The sequence below is a fragment of the Scomber scombrus genome, chromosome 17 (genome assembly GCF_963691925.1).
Source record: "Scomber scombrus chromosome 17, fScoSco1.1, whole genome shotgun sequence".
Lineage (NCBI taxonomy): Eukaryota > Metazoa > Chordata > Actinopteri > Scombriformes > Scombridae > Scomber > Scomber scombrus.
This window is the reverse complement of record NC_084986.1, coordinates 3,570,790-3,591,532: the sequence shown is the minus strand read 5'-3', so window position 1 is coordinate 3,591,532 and position 20,743 is coordinate 3,570,790. Positions and strand designations below refer to the sequence as shown.

The following is a 20,743-nucleotide window of genomic DNA, read 5'->3' as shown; positions in this document are numbered from 1 at the left end:
TTTTTTGTTTTCTCACCAAACAAGCGTTTCCTCTTTTCATTTAATTTCACAACTTTTGCAACTTCTCCTTTATTCTGCACTGTTCATGACAAACACACCTCACAGAAATAAAAGTGCATTTTATTTCCATAGAAAAACGGATATGATGGTTAACACCCATGTTGAAAGAGGTTAGGTGCTCTTAAAAATGAATTTCTTTGTATTTTCAAAAACAGCAGTTTGCAGAAAACACATTTCTTTTAATTGTGGATGTTGCGTGCTGTGCTCTGCTGTCTGAATGCACAACCCACACACAGTAGTGTTGTAACCCATTACACTGGTGGACTTACAACAGGGTGACTGATGTTGTCATTTTTACTCAGAATCTCAACCACAAAGAGGAAACAGCGCCATCACAAACAGGTCTGTAGCAGAGGAGAAACGGCACACGACTTCAGTCTGCTGACAGAGAAAGGACACAGAATGGCTCTAATCGAATTCATTCTCATTTTTGTGCTTCAGTTTGAAGGTAAGGCAACGCTTTATTACTTAGATGTACATTTTTGTCATTAATGAATAAAGGTTAGTGTTTAATTTGCTATTACTAGGAACTACTTGCCTGCTTAAGCTGCACCTTTTATAAGCTTTTTGGCATTTAAAAGTGTTTTAATATATAGAAATATTTGTGTGAGTGAGACGGTAAAAAGAACAACAATTATAAGTCAGTTAGATTTAGAAGTACTTTCAAGGACTACATCAAATAGTCTGTTTGCTCTCTGTTCTCTCTGTGGTTCCTTTAAAGGATACGTTCACATTCACAGAGCAGCCAGGTCTCCATATGAAGAGTGAAAGAGGTTTTCCCGCACAGAAGGAGGACTGTGTAGTGCTCTATAAATAAAGTTATAATTTCATGCATCACTTACATTATTTCAGTCAGGAACACTTTCGTCATAAATTAAGCTATTTATTGCAACAAATGGTAATACAGTTTTACTTGGCGTTGAAGGCTCCACTCTAAGATGCTCCCTGGATTAGCCAGCAGCATGCTGAGCTAAAAACAGGGAGCGCAATGCAAAACCCCCTTGGAGTGGGCCGAAAGAAAGCAATTAATTGCAGATTGACCCTAGTGCCATGATGGGACCCTGAACCAGAAAGGTGGAGGCTGGGATGGTGGAGGAAAGCTTTGCCAGCAGCAGTGTGAGCAATGGTGAAGCTACATCAGTGTAGGTGGGAGTAATATTTAAAGGGACCGCCTTGTGGTGAGAATGGCTGTGATTGGTGTGTGACTGATAAGGTATGCTGATTCAATCAGTGGCTGTCAGCTGATTACAGCTGGGGCATATGACTTCAGTGTCCTGCATGAACTAACGCTATACTTCATAAGTGCATTATGAAGAGATCTTCTAATAGCCAGCATGAACTGGAGGAATGATTACAGCACGAAAAACAGGTGTCAATGTTCATTTGGGCTCTTGAATGTTTTTTTAAGACAGACTTAACTGCTTAAGCTGTCAATCTGTCCTTTAAACTCTGTCCATGTGATATAATATGTAGATATTTATATTATAATGTAATATACAGTTAGTACATATAATGTATTCTTTATGAAAGCACACCCAAAACCATACCAGTACATTAGATCAGCAGATGTCTCTACTCTCTTTTGGTGGTTTTAACACTGGAGAATAGTTTTATATATTTCAAAAAACCCACAACTCACTGAATAACTGAGATATAAATGAAAATAATTATCTCCTATAAACATCACCACTAGATGGCATAGGTTGTCACATTCTCTCCTTGTGGTTGCAAATGTAAAATGCAGATGATTTTAAAAGTAATGCGTAATTTCTTAGAAAACGTGTGATTTCTTTTTAACAGGCATCAGCGGACAACGCATCAATCTCTTCAACAGACCTGGAGATGATGTCATTCTGCCCAGTGACGGTGCATCAGTCTCTGACAGTGATTGCTCCACCGTTACCTGGCTTTACAACAGAGATATGTTTCAGGCAACTATTGCCGTTATCGAGCCAAATGTTAGGAGACCGTCAGTCCGAGCTGCCAGGCTGAGTATGGACACTAACTGCTCTCTGCTCATCAACAACATCACTGATGAGGATGCTGGTCTCTACAACCGTCAACAGGCCAATAAAGTGGAAATTTTTGTGCGTCTAAATATTTTGACAAGTGAGTCTCATTTCTCACTGAGATTAAAGAATGGAACTATTTTTAATTTAAATGGCATGTGGTGCCAAATGTTTCAAATGACAGGAGCACAGAGGTCAATCTCTAACCAGCTATGAAACCATCCACCACAACTCTGTTTCCAAATTCAGGCGGAGGGTTCAGTATGAGGGAGGCTCTCAGATGACAGTGTCCATCAGTCAGGTGATTTGGTCACTTTGGTCCAGACTGAAATATCTCAGCAAGTATTTGATAGATCGACATTTAAAACAGTAATTCATTTTCCTACAAGAAACACTTGAATAATCTAAATGATGATTAAAGTCATGCACATAAATGGGTGCCACGATGGCAGTGGGGTAAAGACCCCATTAAGAGTTCATCTGTTGTTATATTTTTTGGCTAATAAACACTACAGGATATTTATAACATACTTATTTTCAGCTTGAGCCAGCTTGTCTTATTTAAGGAAACACCATGGATAGGTCCTGATTCAGTTCAGCTCAGTTTTACTTCATTTCACTTTAGTTCTTTCCAGTGAGACCAAATTTCCCCAGCTTTTAAAAATTACATGTTAAACCAGAAACACTGACACTAGTTAGGTAAAAACATGAAATAAAGCCAGAATAAGCAGTTTTTTTTAATCTAAATGATCCATTTGTACTTTTGTCTTTCAGTCACACCATCTACACCAGATGCTGATCCAAAGAGAGATGGAAATATCACATTAAGGTGTACTCTGCTGTCATATGACAAGTGTCGAGCAAACAGCATCCGTTGGGTGAATGAGACAGGCTCTGTGCTGCGTGGTGAAGGTCTCGGATACAAAGTCACCGTACAGAAAGACTGTGCCTCTGTTCTGACTGTGACGCATCAGAGTGGTCCCAACAGAAAATACACCTGCCAGCGGGTTGATGAGAGGAACAATGTCCAGATAGAGGATCACTACACGCCTGTTTTCAAAGGTGGGATAAGTGATGTGAAATAAACTTTGCCTCTAAGATTTTGAAAGGGTGGTAAAAAAATATGTAAATATATAAATATCTGTATTAAGTCAATATATTCTATAGTTTAAGATGGGGTGCCACATGTTTGACTGTGTGTTTGGTAATTTTATATCATTGGCTAATTGTATCCTCTGACCACAGATCCCTCTCCTGACATGAAAGCTGTGGTGGTGGTGGTGCTGCTGGTGGTGGTGGCGGCAGTGGTCGTCGTCATCATCACTGCTGTTTTCATCAAATTCAGAAAGAGAGACACAACATCAGAGAATGGTATTTCCTTTGTGGCTTCCTGACTGGACTGTGACTGGTTAAAGCACTGGTTATTGCAGATATCTTTTGTTTAACTTTATGTGATTATGATTAACCATAGCATTTATTGAATATTACAATTGGGTTGGTAAGACTGCCACAATGTTGGCTATCAAAAACTTTTGTTGGGTGTCTTGTCCCAAGTTCACCTAGATATCCAGACACCTCAGAGTGCTTATACCATGGCTATTATAATTGGGAATTCATTTAAAACAATGATAAGTTAATGGTAATGTATTAATTAAAATGAATTGATAGCTTAGCATTAATTAAAGTACTAAAACTATTAATTAATGATGGTTTGAAACATGTTTCTTACTTTCCATTAACACAATGTAAATAATGTGTATACTTTAAAGAATGATGATGTTTGAAGACTAATCTTGAAATTTTACCGTCCCTTTTTTCCCCAGGTATTCAAAACACAGTCAATCCTCCTGTGAGTATTTTTTTTTTGTATTTTAAATATGATAGACGGACACATATATCCATCCACATATATCCCCTGGTGTTTTTCAGGATGCAGTAAAAAATGAAATTACAATATTTGAATCATGCATTAAAATGGATTTATCCGGACAACCAAAGTTCAAATCCAGTTCATTTAAATGAATGTGGATTCTCTCTCTGCAGCACAGTAAAGGCACATGATTGGAGTTTGGTTTCTTGTTGGTTAACCCCCGATGTAAAGCCACCATAGTATATATAACAATCCTGGATGGCTACTAGAGTGAAGCAACATGTGTGCCATTTAATGCTCATTAAGTTCCATAATGGATAAATGTCGAGTCTATGTACAATTTAGATGGAAGAGGATTAGTGCCACATGTGAAAAATTTAAGTTCTGACTTTTTTCTCAGAATTGTGAGTTTAAAGTCAAAATTCTGTAGCCGAAACTCAACACTAACATGCTATCTAGTATGCTAAAATAGTATGTGAAATTTCTTTAAGTATGTCTGAAACCTTAGTATAAAACCAGTAGTAGTGAAGTGCATACTATTTCTGAAACATTACAGTATTCAACCACTGAACACCCTGCTGGCATAAACACCCCACAATGCAATGCAGCAGTGACAAACAAAAACATAACAGACAATGACGGACAGCGACCAAGGCAGCTCGTCACTAATACTTCAATTCAAGTAAAGGTTCAATCTGCTAGTTGTACTTTTTAAATTAGTTCAGACTTTAAGGTTGGCGCAAGTTATCATGGTTAAACATGTCCAATCGGCATGGAGGCTTTCTGGAGGTGATGTGATAGTTACGGCTAAAAAAAATGATGCACACTACTGTTTATTCAGACAAAAGTATGTTGTACCTAGTATGTGATTTTAGACGCATATGAAAAAAATACAGCATTTCCTTGAAAGGTTGAACAACAGCATTACAGGCAGGTAACGTGCACTTTCTGGTTATACTTCATACACTACAGGATCCTCATCAACCTCAGGATGAGCCAAGCGGCAGTCTGACCTATGTCACTGTGAACCATGCCAATCAAAAGACAACTTCCAAGAAAAAAGTGAGTGACTTACAACTCCTTTCTGTATTGTCCATTAATAATGATCTTAAATTTATTCAATATTACCAATTTATGTATTTTAATCTGGGGCTGCTTGTGACTGTTTAACCCTAACCCTTTGAGTTCCAATGAAGGAAAACCTTGAAGGGGAAATAAAATACTTTCAGTATTGTTATTATACGTCATTTCCTATTTAAATATTACAATTACACTGAGTGAAAGCCGGGTCCATAAAAAAATGTTTTTTTCAGTTTTGGGGTTGAAGAACTTGACTTTGGCCTACAGAGTCCTAAACTCAACCCTAGGATGAGTTGAGATTTTGCAGTTCGTAGTCTGCTTAATAAATAAACCTCTGCTTTGTGTTGTACAGGTCACAGAGGAGCAGGTGACTTATTCTACAGTCAAGACTCCGGTGAACACAAAAGCAGACACTGATCCCAACAGTATCTACTACAATATCAACTGGTAAAAATAAATGAGAGGAAACAGGGAAGAGGAAATGAGACTACTTGTAATGTAGTTGTAGCATTAATAAAAACCTGTTGAGTGGTTTGTGGAAGGGAGAGGATTTGTGACTCAGTGTTCTTACCAAACATTGAGTAGTTGTTTCTGGTTATTGTTGGATTTGCTTTGCTCAGCAGGAATAGTTGGTGATCCATCACTTAACGAGTGTATGATCTTTAAATAGACTTAGAATTAGCAGCATCATTGTCGTCTACAACAGGTGAAATTACAAGTTCTTATAGTGATTGATTGCATCTTTTTAGGTAAGAAAAAAATACAAAAAAAACAATGTTAATAGTTAAATAAGCTCTTGCTGTGAGAGAATCTTTATTTTGCAATTATTTTATGAACATATTGTTGCATTCAAATGTGCCCAACCTTGGGATTTAGCATTGTAAGTGGTAGGCTGTGAGCCTTACTTATTATTTTTATGTTTGAAGCACTTCATAGTGTTTTAATTTTGTGTCATATTGCATTAGCACTGCTGTGATTTCAACTTCAACCTCTGAATCTTGGATTGAAATAACTGATTTCAAAGAGCTGTTGAATTTTGATTGGGATAATGCTAACAATCCTTCAAATGAAATCCATTGCCTTTACTTTATTATCATCTTTTTAAGGTAAAATTGTAATGCAACTGAGAGCAGGAACCATTTTTATTCTCCTCATTGGTGTGTTCAATTTTGAATGTTGAAATCTGAATGTCCTTAAATGATTCGAGCTAATATTGATGGATCACAGCTTGATGAATTCAGCAGTGTTTCGTATCCCATGTCTGATAATAAGGACTATAACCATGATGTAACTAATAGAAGCGACTAAATGTTCACTGTGATGTTGGATGGACTGTACCATAGTGTTTTCTGATGTGTCAGATGTGTATGTTGTGTATGTCTAGTCGCTGTTTCATCCTCTGGTCGCCTGGCTGGATGACATTACTGTTTCATTTCTGAAAAGGTCTGTCCTATTTCTAAGTTTCCTCCAAATGCAGCAGAGAAATCCTCTCTGTCTGAATCACTGTATCCTTCCGTGCCCTCAGGTATGCAATCATGTCTTTTTTTGTTGTTGTAAGTTATAATACTTTTTAAAAACTATACGCCCAAAATCACAACTTCAATCACAAATTTTCCAACTGCCACAATTTTAATGTATCCTTTTTTGCCTAAGTTATAAAGAGTTAAAGTAATCCTCAACAATTTATAAAGTCAAAAATGATGTAATAGAGCACCAGTCGGTCATTGGTAGAGTGTGTCACATAGAGCAGACCAATAAGAAAAGCTATGCAGGATGTAAATATGTAAATGTAGGCCAGAAATTTACTGTATATGTTGTTTTTCTCTCCATAAATGTTGTTAATGACTGAAAAGTTAACGTTACAACAGCAGCTTAGCACTGGTATTTACACATTAGTCTGTTCTACTGTGTTGTTGGTCAGTTGTATTGTACTGTCTTTATGATTTGGTCGGGCTATCCTTTACTGCATGTTTTTTCTTTGTTATATTTGCCATTCCTACACTGAAGTCTTACTCCCTTTGTTCAAAGTGTAGTTTTACAAATAAACGTGACAGTCATTGCATCATGTGTGCCTTTGTGTGGTTTTGAAGAATGAAGAAAGACAGTTCCATGTTCCTCGCTGCTGTGTCACAACTCTTCCTGTAACTGCAGTGCACGCAGCTCTGAAATGATCTTTATGTCCAGTACATGCAAAGATCATCACCTCTTCACAACACATCATAAAACATTGACCCCCCTGTTTCCTTTTTAACATTTCTAACAGTGCACGCTGTGTGTCATGCATTCAACAGTGTTATAAAAATATAAAGTAGTATATGTTAAGTATGTGTTAAGGTTAAACTCGCTCTTATCAGTGTCTTTCAGATAAAATTATATTCAGCTGGCAAACGTCCACAGTACTATCAGAGCCTCCAAATGACCTTTGATCTGTGTGTGATCAGCTGTTTGATTCCGGTCTAAACACTTTGCCACCAGTTGGCTGTTTGCCCAAGTTCATCCAACCCAGGTAGAAATCTAACCATCCTATTATTTTGTGTTGTTTTGACAGTTTTTTAACCAAATGCAACTCTGGTACTGCAGGATATCCACCACTTATACAAAGTGTCATACTAACTGAATCTTCTTTAATTATATATTTGAACCAAACATAGGCAGCACTATTAAGATGCACTATCATAAGAATAATATATTATAGTTCATTATTTTTATTTTTATACATTAGTGAACATAAAATATAAGTTTTTAAGAGGGAGGTCCATGAATTTGAGATGTAGTTCTTATTTTTGGCCAGTAGGGGGCAAACGAACTCAAAAAGCAAGATGACACACAGCACTTACATGTGTGATCATCTGTCATACTACTAACGTGTTGTACAAGCTGTGTATTTACATCTAGTGAACAAAAGTGCTTTTGATTATCCTTTTTATAGTTCTGTCTCGTGAAAGAGCCAGGAAACTTGGGTTATTATTCAGCAGGTCTGTGTTAAAAAATATAGGTAATATGTCAAGTATTGAATAAAACAGGCTATAATAACATAATAATATTCATGTTGTGACTGAGGACATATCTAGCATTGTTACATTACCTTGACATAGCTTACTTTACATTCTTACATACAGTATAATTATGCTATTTATTTTATTTTTTAAATATTATCACAAATCAACTGTGTTTTGATATTTTTCTTCATAACGCACAAAATGAGTCAAGACTTTCACATGAATTCATGCAGTGTCAAGCCAGCAGTACATTAAGTGACTTTTTTTCAAAATGTTCAACAGAAAATTTGTCCCATGAATTTGAGATGTAGTTCTTATTTTTGGCCAATAGGAGGCAGAAGAACTCAAAAAGCAAGATAACACACAGCACTTACATGTGTGTCATACTACTAACGTGTTGTACAAGCTGTGTATTTACAACTAGTGAACAAAAGACAACATTAACATTACATTGAAAAGAATATCTCACTCTTAAACTGCTAGATGAACTTTGTTAATCATTAATCAGCCACAAATCTTTAGATTCAAAGGATAGGACATTTTTCAAGTTTGTTCTAAAACTACAGTCAAGTGGTCAGGTGAATAACAACATGTTTTTATTGCTGTAATCTTTGTTCATCATTAGAGGATCCCTCTTTTAAGAAAAAGACCCAGCTCTTCAGTTAACACCTATGCAGCAGATGGACTGAAAAGCGAAAACAATTTCAATCTCTAGATCTTTGATAGATTTGGTGACGTCACGAGAGACATTGAGAGTGTACTGTTGACAAAACTGCCTTATCTCAACTTTTCCACGATCCCACCACTGCTTCAATGATATAAAATCCTCTTTTCTTGTTCTAAAAACTCTCCAAAAAAATAAAAACGTTTCTTTAAAATGTTCATCTAATAACAAAGCAGTGTTAAAATGCCAATATGCAGACTTATGTTTCACGTTTGCAATAAAAACAGTACAGGACACCATTGAATGACCGGAAAAACCCACCGGAATTATTCTGCATCCTTTGAAAATACTAAAATGATGCTTAAAACAATAAAACCGGTAAGAAAAAAAGATAAGTAGAAAAGATAGAAAACGCACTCACAACCGTTCTCACAACGCTCAACACGCTCACTCCGCCATTCAATCAGAGAGAGAGAGAGAGAGAGACAGAGAGAGAGAGAGAGACAGAGAGAGAGACAGAGACAGAGAGAGAGAGAGACAGAGAGAGAGAGAGAGAGAGAGACAGAGAGAGAGACAGAGACAGAGAGAGAGAGACACACAGAGAGAGAGAGAGAGAGACAAAGAGAGAGAGAGAGATTTGATTTTTACAAAACACTTTATTTATACTTTTCTCATGTCATTGACCGCAGTTACAAATAAAGTGCTACTGTGCAAAAATCATCGAGATAAAGAATAAAATAAAATAATTTCATAAAAAATGTGCAAGATGCAAGTCGTTGTCTTTTACAGAACACAGTATGTTTTTAAAACACCACACCTTTTTAAAACCCTCCAAATCTCCCACCTGTTTATAAAATTGAAACTCTAGTCTAAGTCTGGCCCTCAGTTTCGCCTGCCACATGTTCTTCGCGTTCTGCCCTTCTCTGTTTTCAACCCTGTTGCGTCTGCTTAAATAAATTGCCATCTTTGCTTCACCGGATATAAAATTTAGGAGCTGCCATTTATCTTTATCTGTTTTGTTGTACCCAGCTCCCATGATAAAAACCTTCTTATTAAAAGTTACGTTAAAAAGATAAAAAAACAAAGTTAAAACTGAAAAGATCTCCGTGAGCCTGCTGCACACAGTGAACATGTGGAAAACAGTCTCACGGAGATCGCAAAAAGGACAATTACTAAAAACAGCAGGATTAAGAACCGAGATAAAAGCGTTTGTGGCAACAGCACCGTGTAAAATTCTCCACTGGAGGTCACCGGTCCTTTTCGCTAGGGGTTGCTTGTACAGAACCCTCCACTGTGGTTTGAGTGTGTTTGGTCCCAGTGTCTGTGTCCACACAGTGGAGGGCCTGTTGCTCAGTCCGACCTTGTGGATGCTTTTCACACAGTTCACGTATATTGTCCGTTTGTCTGCCTTGTGCAGTGTCAGTTTCTGTGTGTTGGTTACCGTTAAGAGGGGGCCGGTCAGGTCCCCCAGCCCTGGGCTCAGGAAAATGTCCGGGAAGGCGTCTGTAGCGGTTGCCTCAAGTGTCCCCTCCACGTACTCACCGAGGAGCCGTCTTTCCCTCCCAGTGAGTCTTAGCTTCCACAGCTCCAGGATCTGCTGTGCCACCCGGACGGATTGTATTCCCAGCAGAGAGCCCAGGGCCTGGGCGTCACTCAGGGCCGGCCCCACCGCATCCACCAGCTGTTTGAGGTTCAGAGTCCTTGACCGGAGCAGCGCCCCCCTCAGACCAGGCGCTGTGGTGTTGTTGATCTCCAGTCTGGCCCCGTTGATCAGCGGTTCATTGAGAAGCCAGTGCAGAGAGTCAGCTGTAGAACACCTTTTTTGCGAAAAAATGTTCCAAGACTTAAAAATACTTTGATAAAAAGGAGGTAACCCGTTTAAAACTAGACATTTACCCCATTGTGAAAGTGGATGGGGGGCCCCTTAGGCGCCCTCCGGTCAACAGGGGCGCTTCCCAGAGAAAGTTCCCCAAATTGCAAAAAAGTGCCCCTTTTCTGTCTCCAGGTTCCATATGGGGCACTTTGAGTGTCCCAAAATGAAACGGGGTACCTGAAGTGCCCCATTGTGAAAGTGCCCCAAATTGGAAAAAGTGCCCCTCTCCGACTCCAGGTTCCATATGGGGCACTTTGAGTGTCCCAAAATGAAACGGGGTAGCTGAAGTGCCCCATTGTGAAAGTGCCCCAAATTGGAAAAAGTGCCCCTCTCCGACTCCAGGTTCCATATGGGGCACTTTGAGTGTCCCAAAATGAAACGGGGTACCTGAAGTGCCCCATTGTGAAAGTGCCCCAAATTGGAAAAAGTGCCCCTTTCTGACTCCAGGTTCCATATGGGGCACTTTGAGTGTCCCAAAATGAAACAGGGTACTTGAAGTTCCCCAAATTGCAAAAAGTGCCCCTTTCTGACTCCAGGTTCCATATGGGGGCACTTTGAGTGTCCCAAAATGAAACGGGGTACCTGAAGTACCCCATTGTGAAAGTGGGTGGGGGGCCCCTTAGGCGCCCTCCGGTCAACAGGGGCGCTTCCCAGAGAAAGTGCCCCAAATTGCAAAAAAGTGCATTGTGTATTGTACAGTTTTTTATGTCCTGCAGATCCCCCTTCTTAGGCAACAGAGTCAACACTGCCCTCCTACAATTCTGGGGCAGAGACGAGTCACTAAAACTCTCATTGTACACCTCCATAACGTCACTCTGTAGAACACACCAAAACGCCTTATAGAACTCCGGTGGGAGCCTATCGATCCCAGGGGCCCTCCCCCCCTGCATACCAGGGGCCCTCCCCCCTTGCATACTCTGCAGCGCAGTAAGAACTTCTTCTGTTGTCAGCGGACCCTCTAGCTCTTCATTGGCCTCCTCCGAGACCCTGGGCAGCCCACTGCAGAAGGAGTCAAACGCCCCGTCATCTTCAGTATACTCACTTCTATACAACTGAGAGTAAAAATCCACTGCCCTCTGACGGATCTTACCAGCCTCGGTAAGCAGGTTTCCTGTGACCGAATGCAGAGCATGGATGAATCTGCTGTGCCCATTCTTCTTCTCTAAGCCAAAAAAAAACTGAGATGGTGAGTCCATCAGGTTAGCGCTTTCAAAACGAGACCTGACCAAAGCCCCTTGTGCTTTAGAGCCCAGTAGGTCTGCCAGTACGGCTTTCTTGGTTTTGAGATCTCCAAAACGACCTCGATCTCCTGTGGACCCTGCAGCATTTTGCAGCTCCACAATTTCAAATTTTGCATTTATGAACTCTATATGCATCGCCTCTCTGGACTGCCTATTAGCACCTACATCCTATTGGACTTAAACTTAGCTTCAGGAAACTCACTTGTAATTTCAGATTTACATCACTTTGGATACAATCGTATGTTATATGATGTTGTAAAACTGTAAACTTGAAGGTGTTTATATGCAGCGATTAACAACATAAATTTCCACAATGAAAATCTTTTAGTGACACTTCATTTTTCAGTACCACAATTTACAGATTTTATTTTATTTATTATTTATATTTTTACTTATTAAATAAAGTAAGAAAACTTAACAAAACAGAGTTGCTGCTGATCCGTACAGAGCAACTGATGGTCAAAAGGTTTTAAATACAAAAAGAAGTCAAAAGACATTTCCCCATGAGATGAGTTTGTAAGGATGAGAGAACTGCTGACCACTGAGGCTATTATCAGGACTGTAAGGACAGTTCAACTTTTGAATGTCACATGGAGGTTGAGGATAGCGTATCAGTACTGGCAGACCAGAGCGGATCCCCTCTATTGTACCCATGATGTTGGCACATATGAAATGATATGCTCAAACACACAAACATACATGCTAATACTTGTCTGCATGAGGATTCAACACAATTTGTCGATGCACATAAAATACACATTGAATATCAATATGTTATGTTAAAACGTAACCCTTCACTAACTCATAACTACATCTAACTTTAACAGATAATATGGAGACAAACATAGTTAAATAAGACAAAGTTCACAAGAACTGGATGTTGGATATTTATATAGTAATAATTCACCCTGTTCACTGTTTTGAAACCACACAACTATTTCCCTTCCTGTCTCCCTCGGTCTGTCACCTCTTTGAAGAGGGCCTCGTCACTGCAATGAGCAACATTCATTTTAAACATTAACATTACAATTTACAAAACTGCTGACTGGCATCTAGGTCAATTTCAAATAACAAATCTAGTCTACACTTCATTAAAGCTCCACATACTGTAGGAAGGAAAGCAGTAGAAAATAAGTGACTACAATTCATTGCACCTAAAACTAGAACCGGCATGAATTTTTCAGTTAAACATTACGAGGCCACAGTCCAGTATGTGTAACTGTTGTACATATAAGAGACTAATGTCCACCTGCCAGCAATGCAATTATAGGCAAAAACATGCTATTTTGCTTCCTACTGGCCAAAAATAATCATAAAGCAAAATTGCATTATAGTCTAGTGCCACAAATCAGACCACAAAGGAAGACCACTTCTCTAAAGATTTACAAACACACCAAAGCTGGCTTAAGGCTACAATTTATTTTTGTGTGGCTTTTTGCCTCTTTCGCTGTGGGGAGATAAGCAGTTTTTGGCTGTCCTAGAACATTTAAAAGATTGTGAGATGTATAAATCTAGTCTTGATACTTCAAGCTGTCTATCAAAGGCAGAAGAATACCAATTTCTCCCGTTAATGTAGTGTTAATTTTCAAAGTTGCTTTTGGTTTTGGGAAATCACAGAAGTACACCGGCAGAAACACATGCAGCAACACAGCTTGGACGCCTTGGATCTGTTGTTTGTTCTTATTTATTTATACCGTCTAAAGTTACACATTAATAAACATTTCTTTAAATGTGCCAGTTCTTGGCCATTTAGGGTCATTTTCAACTGCAGTCCCTGGGCAGGTGTAATGACAGCTACAAAAGACATATAAAATGAATTTAAACAGGAACAGCAATACTATATGTAGCAGAGCAGAAGACCACATAAAATACATTGACACAAGGATAATACAGAAACATGAAACATTAAAACAAAGCACACCTCTGGTTAATTAAATAGGTTACAGGATATGGTCACACACTTGATTGTTAATTGTTGTTATTGTACTGTACTTGGTGTAATATTAATAATCAGAATGGTAGCAGCAATAATAATAATAATTGTATTATTAATAATTACAAATATATACAGTATATTTACAGGAGGGAGAATGACTGTACAAGTATTCAACAACTGAGCTCTGAAGGCACAGAAAGTACAAAGACAATAGCTGGGACATTCTCAAGCAGCAATTCAACATAAATTGAGTTAATTACATAATCCATGTTGAATTTAACAATTGCTGTTGCACTACACGGAGTATAACATTGTAGAAATTAGAAACGACTCAAATATAAGTTCAAGCAGCATTTTCACACCTTGCTCCTCACAAACGGGGGACAGCACACAGTTTATGAGGTGAGGGGTTAAGAGTCAAGCCCATTCGTGGTGTCAGATCCAGCTCATCCTCCGAAACTCCGGGTGGAGCAGTGAAACGGAAGTGCTGCATGAGGGTGGTGAAGAAGACGAAGAGCTCCATCCTGGCCAGACTCTCGCCGAGACAAATCCTGCGACCTGCAAGAGAGAATGGAGGAAAGGTTTCAGCTCATCTGTAAGTACGTGAACATCATCAGGAAGTTAAAGAAGCTAAATTCACCAACCTGCAGAAAAAGGCATGAATGCATCTCGCTTGACAAACTTTCCATCTTTGTCCAGGAAGTGGGCAGGATGAAAGGTGCGTGGATGCTCCCACTCGCTCTCATCATAGAGGACAGACGTCAGGAGAGGATAAACTGTCGTCCCCTGTAGACAACACAGAAGTTTTAAGCCTTTAATACGCTAAGCAATAACACTTTTTTTACATCAACTACAGAAAACAATTAATGTAGCCCAGTATTGCTAATGTTATTATCCTGAACACGAATATGGGTATGGATGACCAACAAGACTTCTTGAAAGATAAATAAATAAATAGATAATTTAAAGTTACAGTTTAAAAAATAGATGCCATAAATTATGCTTACCAATTATGCTGTTTAGGACCTCGAGTGGTTATAGGCTATTTTACACACTGATGATATGGATACAGGTCCATGCACAGTTATTTTGAGACTTGACGGTAAGTGGCACAACTGAAAACTCACTCCCTCTCTGACCTGAGTTTGAACTTTTATTTGATAAAAAGGTCCAGACAGATTTGATTGACACGTTATTGCATTACTTCAAATTATTTTATTATTAAACTTGGAATTTGTGAGCTTTCCAATCTGACTGATTGATTGATTTCCTGACTGAGTTTGATGTTGATTCCTATGTCAATCTACAGCACATGAAAAACATGTAGTAAACTGAAAGGGGCAAAACTTGTTGTTTTGTGATTTTGGAGACAAGCACCTCTGTCAAATGAGACCATGAAAACTGCTATGCCTGTACAATGAGAGGTGGTCCAAAACTGCAGTGCGCTACACTAATCAGCATTAACAAAGCCTCACTTGTGCCCCTTCTCCCACACTGGTGCAAATGTGCTCTTCTTGTGACAGGAAATTACAGAACAAGCACAGATGCACAAAAAGTAGATTTGTGCCTCAGGGAAGTTGCATAAAGACTGTATTTGGACCAGCACTGACCTTGCCCCTTTGGGAAAATAGGCATATTTAGGCCTTTATCACAGTAGACAGTTGACAGGAAACAAAGGAAAAGGAGATGCAACAAAAGTCCCCAGCCGGATTTGAACCAGGGACGTTGCTTCTTAACATCCTTTCCACAGGGGCGCCCCGATCTTACCTTTTCAATTAGGTGACCCTGGAACGTGACGTCTCTGCTGGTCCTGTGAGGAAGAGCCATGGGCACGATGTTGGCTAGTCTCTGTGTCTCATGGATGACAGCGTCGGTGAAGGACAGGATCTTCCTGTCTTCGACTTGAACCTGACGACTACCTATCACCCTGTTCAGCTCCTCCTGGACCTGGTCTAGAAGATGAAAGAGGGGTGAGAACAAATTATGTTTAGGTGCATGGTGTTTGGTTCTATTGTTGTTTTCTTCATTGTTTATGATGATTTTTGTGTCAGTAAAGCTAGGACTCTCTGTTGAAGGATGAACACTGTGTATAGCTCCATCTCCTTACCCTGTATTTTTGGATACTTGGCCATAAGCAGAAGTCCCCATCTCAGTGTAGTTGCTGTTGTATCAGTGCCAGCAGCAAAGAGATTAGCGACGGTACTTATTAGGTTTTCATTATGGAAGTGACTGTTGTTAGTCCCAGATTCCTGCATGTTAAGATGAAACAGAGTAGTTATTGAAAATGATAACAATTTTTTAAAAAACAACCCCAAAACAACAACATAAATTTAAGTAATTAAGGACTCAGCTGAGAAGCCCGTTTTCCCTCCTCAGGGATAAATAATACCTTTCACGATTTCAAAAGCACTTTGTAATCACCAAAGCAAAGTACATGTACATGTACAGAGAATATCAATTGGGTTAAGATTCTGTCCCATCAACGTAAAGCCACAGTTATCTCTAATATACTAATATCATAAAGTTTCACATTGCATAGGGGCAAAAGGAAAATATGCTCTCCTGTCACTTTTCCCCCTTCTTCATTCAACCACTCTTAGCTACAATCCACCAAAACATCAATATCAAAAGGTATTCAAATATCAACTGTAGACCTAAAATATGTCTTTATGCAGATGATGTATTGATATCCGTAAAGAAAACACTTTCGTCATTGTAAGAGAGCATTAGAGCCACTAATTCTCAAATTATTCAATTAACTGGATGAAATATGAGAGCCCAGTCACCAGTTCTCCCAACATCACATATCTGGGTTGTCAACATTTCTCCCCAAGCTGTCAGAGTTGTTCAACTTTAACCTCTCAAACCCACTGTTCAATACAATAAATGATGATTTACTACACTGGATGAACCTGCCTTTCTCAATCATAGGAAAGGAAATGAAACTACTTCTGAGCTATCATTTCTATAATGATCCCAACACAACCGCATCTTACTCCACCAATTCTAAATTTTAGTGAAAAAATAAATCACCCCAGAATCAAACTAGGAATAATAAAGAACCTAATTTTGTGGAAAGATATGCGCCATGACTATCTTATGTGGGACTCAAAAGTGACACTTGTGAATTTAATTAGACATAAAATAATAGCAATGCACATTTTTTAGATTGGTGATGATATGTTTCCCAACCTCCAGATTTTGTTGTCGGACCAGAAAGGCATCCACGAAACCTCTGCACATCTGTGGATTGAGGGTCTCTTTCAAATGACTGATAAGTTTAAAGGTCTGCTCCTTGTTGCTGTGAAATGACTGCAGGATTTCCTTAGTGTCAGCGAAGAATTTGCCGATCCAAGGAAACATGTTGTACAACTGTTTGAAAAAAAAAAAAAAGTTTAAAAATTCTTATTATTTATTCAGTTGCCACATTTTATATATGTATCCTATGAAATGTCAATCCTGAAAATATAAGCTTAACAAAATTATAAAAATGATACCTGTATTGATGGGGAGCCCGCAATTTGAATGGTTTTGTTTGTGCGATCTACCAGGGATGTAAACTCTGGATCATCATATTCAAATCTGCTGCCATAGACCATGGAGCAGATGATATTAGAGACTGCATAGTTCATTGGTTGGGTTGTATCAAAAGCTTCTCCTGCAATAAGGCAAACAGAAAAAGATTTAATAAAAATTAAAACTTCAAATGTTGCTTTTCATTGAGGTTGTTTCAAATTAAAACACTTACCTTTGAATTTCTTAAACACTTCCATAAGGTACTGACATTCCTCACTGATTTTGTCCTCGCATACCTTTTTACCCATTCCAAAGTCTCTCAGGTTAGTCAAAGCAAAGCGTCTCATCTCTTTCCATGAATCCCCGTTGGACCATAAAACCCCTGACATGACGTATAGATATATATAAAAAAGTATATTAATAAGCAGATTGTGGGCAAAGGCTATACATATAAAAATCAGTAAAAGTTCAGGGTTTTTTTCATTTCTTACCATGTCCTTTGTTAATTTTTTGCAGAATTGGTATTGTATCTCTGTCTCCAAAATCATCAGCATGGTTGACAAGTGCCTCCTTTACTGCTTTGTATCCTGCCACGACCACCACTTTTCTGGATCCCAAATAGATAGTGAACACTGACCCATATTTCTTGGAAAGCTACAAACACACACACACATACACACACACACACACACACACACACACACACACACACACACACACACACACACACACACACACACAGAAAAAAGACAGGATGATAGAGCTGCAGAAAGGAAACTAAACTACCCTAAAAGAAAACAAGTACTATGACACTCACCGCCAGTAATGTGCTGTGTGGTTTCTTAAGGTCCAGCTGCGGCAGGTTACCAAGTATAGGGAACGGTTTTGGTCCTGGAGGATCGTTTCCATCTGACTTGGAGCTGAAGCTTGAGGAGGAGATGATGTAGACCAGCACCAGTACTATGAGAGCTGCTAACAAGGAGACAGAACTGGAGGACTGGAGAAATACATCTAATAGCCCCATAACTTTAAAACAAACTGTATCCTTCCCAGTGTACTAAACAAATATGTCCCTTGCCTTGCTGCCTTTTGCTCTGTGTGTGCTTTGGCAAGGAGTGAAGCCTTTTTGTAGCTGCCAGTGAGAGTAAGGCACAGCCCATGGGTGGGGCAGAAGTATGGAAAAGTTCACCCACAATAAGTAGTAAATGATTGTTGTTATCAGCTGCTTTCAGGACAGACTGCTTTGTTTCTTGTTGGATTTAAAGAGATAGCAGTACTTCTGTTATCTTGAATGCCATGTCTTGGCATGACTTGTGATCAGAAAGCGACGGTAAATGAGGCTAGAGGTTAACGACACAAATCAAATAAAGATTTACACAGACAACTTAGGCAACTTATTTTGCTGATGCTTGTTTCTGACAACTGTGACTGGTGGTTTTAAGAAAAAGTCAGAAACCCTTGTACTTGTCTTTTGTGTTAAGTTTTAAACATTTTAAAGAAGACTTTCTGTTTTGGCTGCTAAGGTTGTCACGTTGTCTAAAAGAGACAGGAACTAAAACTGCCTGTTTGAGAAAGAGGCTGAACTGAGGGGTTACATAAAGGGTCAGTATAATATCAATAAGGAGTTTTTTTAACTGTTAATCATGCAAAAGCATTCCAGCAGAGCCTCAGAGTAAAAATATATGAGATATAATCCCTATGGCATGACTGGCATATGAACATGCACATAGAATATTTAACTTATTCTAGATCAAATGGGCTTTTTGGTCAGTCCAAAAAAACATGAACATTACAGCAGACTAATAGAGACACAAATATGACATTCAGAATTAGACATTGATCAAAAACATGCAAACCTTTGGTGGTTTACAGCTGATAGTGGGCTGATCTGGTAGCACTATTCACATAAGGAGCAACGGTTGAACCTGAATGGATTATGAGTTAACCTTTAACCACTGAGATGTTTCAGGTTGATTCTTGGTTGTCTACTGTTTTCTGTGGGGAGTTCTTTGCAACTGTTTATAGTGGGGGTCTATGAGTGCTGCACTATTCTCAACCCCCACCAAACACACATAAGGAAAATGTGAGTAGAATATGTGCTGCCCCCCAGAGGATGCCCACCAGAGTCAACCACACAGAACTTAAGTACATCCCCTCATTGTCACTTTCAGCTGATTCTGATTACTAAAACATATATTATATAGCAATAGGAACAGAACAGTTTCCATTGGTCCATATTTTTGGCCTTTTAGAGGTGATGTTAATCAATATTCTGTTTAACATCAGTCTTTCTCTGGGTCAATCTAAAAAATCTAATACATGTCCAATCTGTTTCGGTTAATTATTTAAATCCAGTGAGATGTTTTAACAGAAGCTTGACCTGACAGACAAAGGGGATGCAGAAGGAACAGGTGTCCGAGATCCTCAGGATGTTGTTTGCAAACCATGTAGTCTCTCCTGTGGATAGATACACCGCAGGCCGGATGGTAGTGGCAGACCCACAAAGATAAGCAACCAGCCCAACAGCCTGTTGAAGCATAGTTGTGATACAGCATGTGACCAAAAAGTTGAATGAACACTTTTATAAAACATTTCCATGAAAATTTAACGTCATCTTAATCTTCGTGACAGTGTTGTTGCATTAGTTTTAGCTGCTAAATTAGCTTATGGAAAACTTCATCCATCCATCAGGGCCCAGTGACTCATAATTGAAAGTGAACTTCAGGTATCTGGGTCGCTGAACACTTTGACACAATGACTTTAAGCCACAGCTGCCAACTGACTGAACTGAAACTAAATTAGATTAGGACTGTGTCCACACATAGTTTAAGGAGATACACACACAGTTCACCTTCATACACACTCAGTATCAGATGTGTCTTTTTACCTAGATACGTTAAACCTTGTCAATGATAAACTTTACTGAATGAATTTTATAGCTTACCGCGTCACAAAACCAGTTTATTAGATTGGGAGCAAAGACTATCACAATAAGTGTTTCACATCAGGCATGCCTTTGACCTCCTAACAATTTATCTAGGAGGGAATTCCTCAAAGCTTCAGCTGCAGCAAAACAAAGCTGAAAAGTTGTATTACAATACCTCATACAAGCATTTTTACACAGCTTTTGAAGTCGGTCTTGACAAGCGACTTCAAGCTTTTGGAGTTCCTCATCCTCTTCAACATCTACCTGCAGCAACTTTTGCTTCAGATAGTCAAGTGAGAGACAGATAAAGAGAACACAGAGACATACTGAATAATAATAGAAATGGGGCTAAAACATCAGTGAATATTGACCCACACAGCAAATCTTTTTAAATGATTTTGTATCATTGGGTTTTTGCCAAGATTGTCTCTTATTGCCTAATTTGTTTGCATATCAAAGAAAGTAGGGAAGGCAAGATTTGCTTTTAAATCCTTGCATTTGAGGATGGAAGTGTTGGCCTTTCTGTTAGTCTGTGGATTTCCTGTGGTCAAATCCCATTACCTATTAGA

The 20,743-nt window shown here is 38.9% G+C and overlaps 2 protein-coding genes across 2 annotated transcripts; one reads left to right on the top strand and one right to left on the bottom strand.

Moving 5' to 3' along the window:
* Window positions 1-447: 447 nt before the first annotated feature.
* On the top strand, window positions 448-5,983 carry LOC133998020 (uncharacterized). The gene is made up of 7 exons (XM_062437759.1): window positions 448-508; window positions 1,861-2,169; window positions 2,844-3,131; window positions 3,315-3,440; window positions 3,893-3,918; window positions 4,912-5,001; window positions 5,372-5,983. The coding sequence occupies exons 1-7, from the start codon at window positions 463-465 to the stop codon at window positions 5,468-5,470; spliced, it is 984 nt and encodes a 327-aa protein (XP_062293743.1). The 5' UTR covers window positions 448-462; the 3' UTR covers window positions 5,471-5,983.
* Window positions 5,984-13,501: 7,518 nt separating this feature from the next.
* On the bottom strand, window positions 13,502-18,354 carry LOC133997132 (cytochrome P450 2K1-like). The gene is made up of 9 exons (XM_062436665.1): window positions 18,066-18,354; window positions 17,740-17,902; window positions 17,481-17,630; window positions 17,230-17,390; window positions 16,925-17,104; window positions 15,840-15,981; window positions 15,500-15,684; window positions 14,377-14,518; window positions 13,502-14,290 (listed from the first exon to the last, which is right to left on the bottom strand). The coding sequence occupies exons 1-9, from the start codon at window positions 18,270-18,272 to the stop codon at window positions 14,103-14,105; spliced, it is 1,518 nt and encodes a 505-aa protein (XP_062292649.1). The 5' UTR covers window positions 18,273-18,354; the 3' UTR covers window positions 13,502-14,102.
* Window positions 18,355-20,743: the final 2,389 nt, after the last annotated feature.

Excerpts from the sequence above, each read along its gene's own strand:
- LOC133998020 (XM_062437759.1), top strand. The coding sequence starts at position 463 with ATGGCTCTAATCGAATTCATTCTCATTTTTGTGCTTCAGTTTGAAG. Across the intron at positions 3,132-3,314 it reads CTACACGCCTGTTTTCAAAG|ATCCCTCTCCTGACATGAAA; the intron begins GTGGGATAAGTG and ends CTCTGACCACAG. Across the intron at positions 5,002-5,371 it reads AGACAACTTCCAAGAAAAAA|GTCACAGAGGAGCAGGTGAC; the intron begins GTGAGTGACTTA and ends TGTGTTGTACAG.
- LOC133997132 (XM_062436665.1), bottom strand. The coding sequence starts at position 18,272 with ATGGGGCTATTAGATGTATTTCTCCAGTCCTCCAGTTCTGTCTCCTTG. Across the intron at positions 17,903-18,065 it reads CACACAGCACATTACTGGCG|CTTTCCAAGAAATATGGGTC; the intron begins GTGAGTGTCATA and ends GTGTGTTTGTAG. Across the intron at positions 15,982-16,924 it reads TCCGACAACAAAATCTGGAG|GAATCTGGGACTAACAACAG; the intron begins GTTGGGAAACAT and ends CTTAACATGCAG.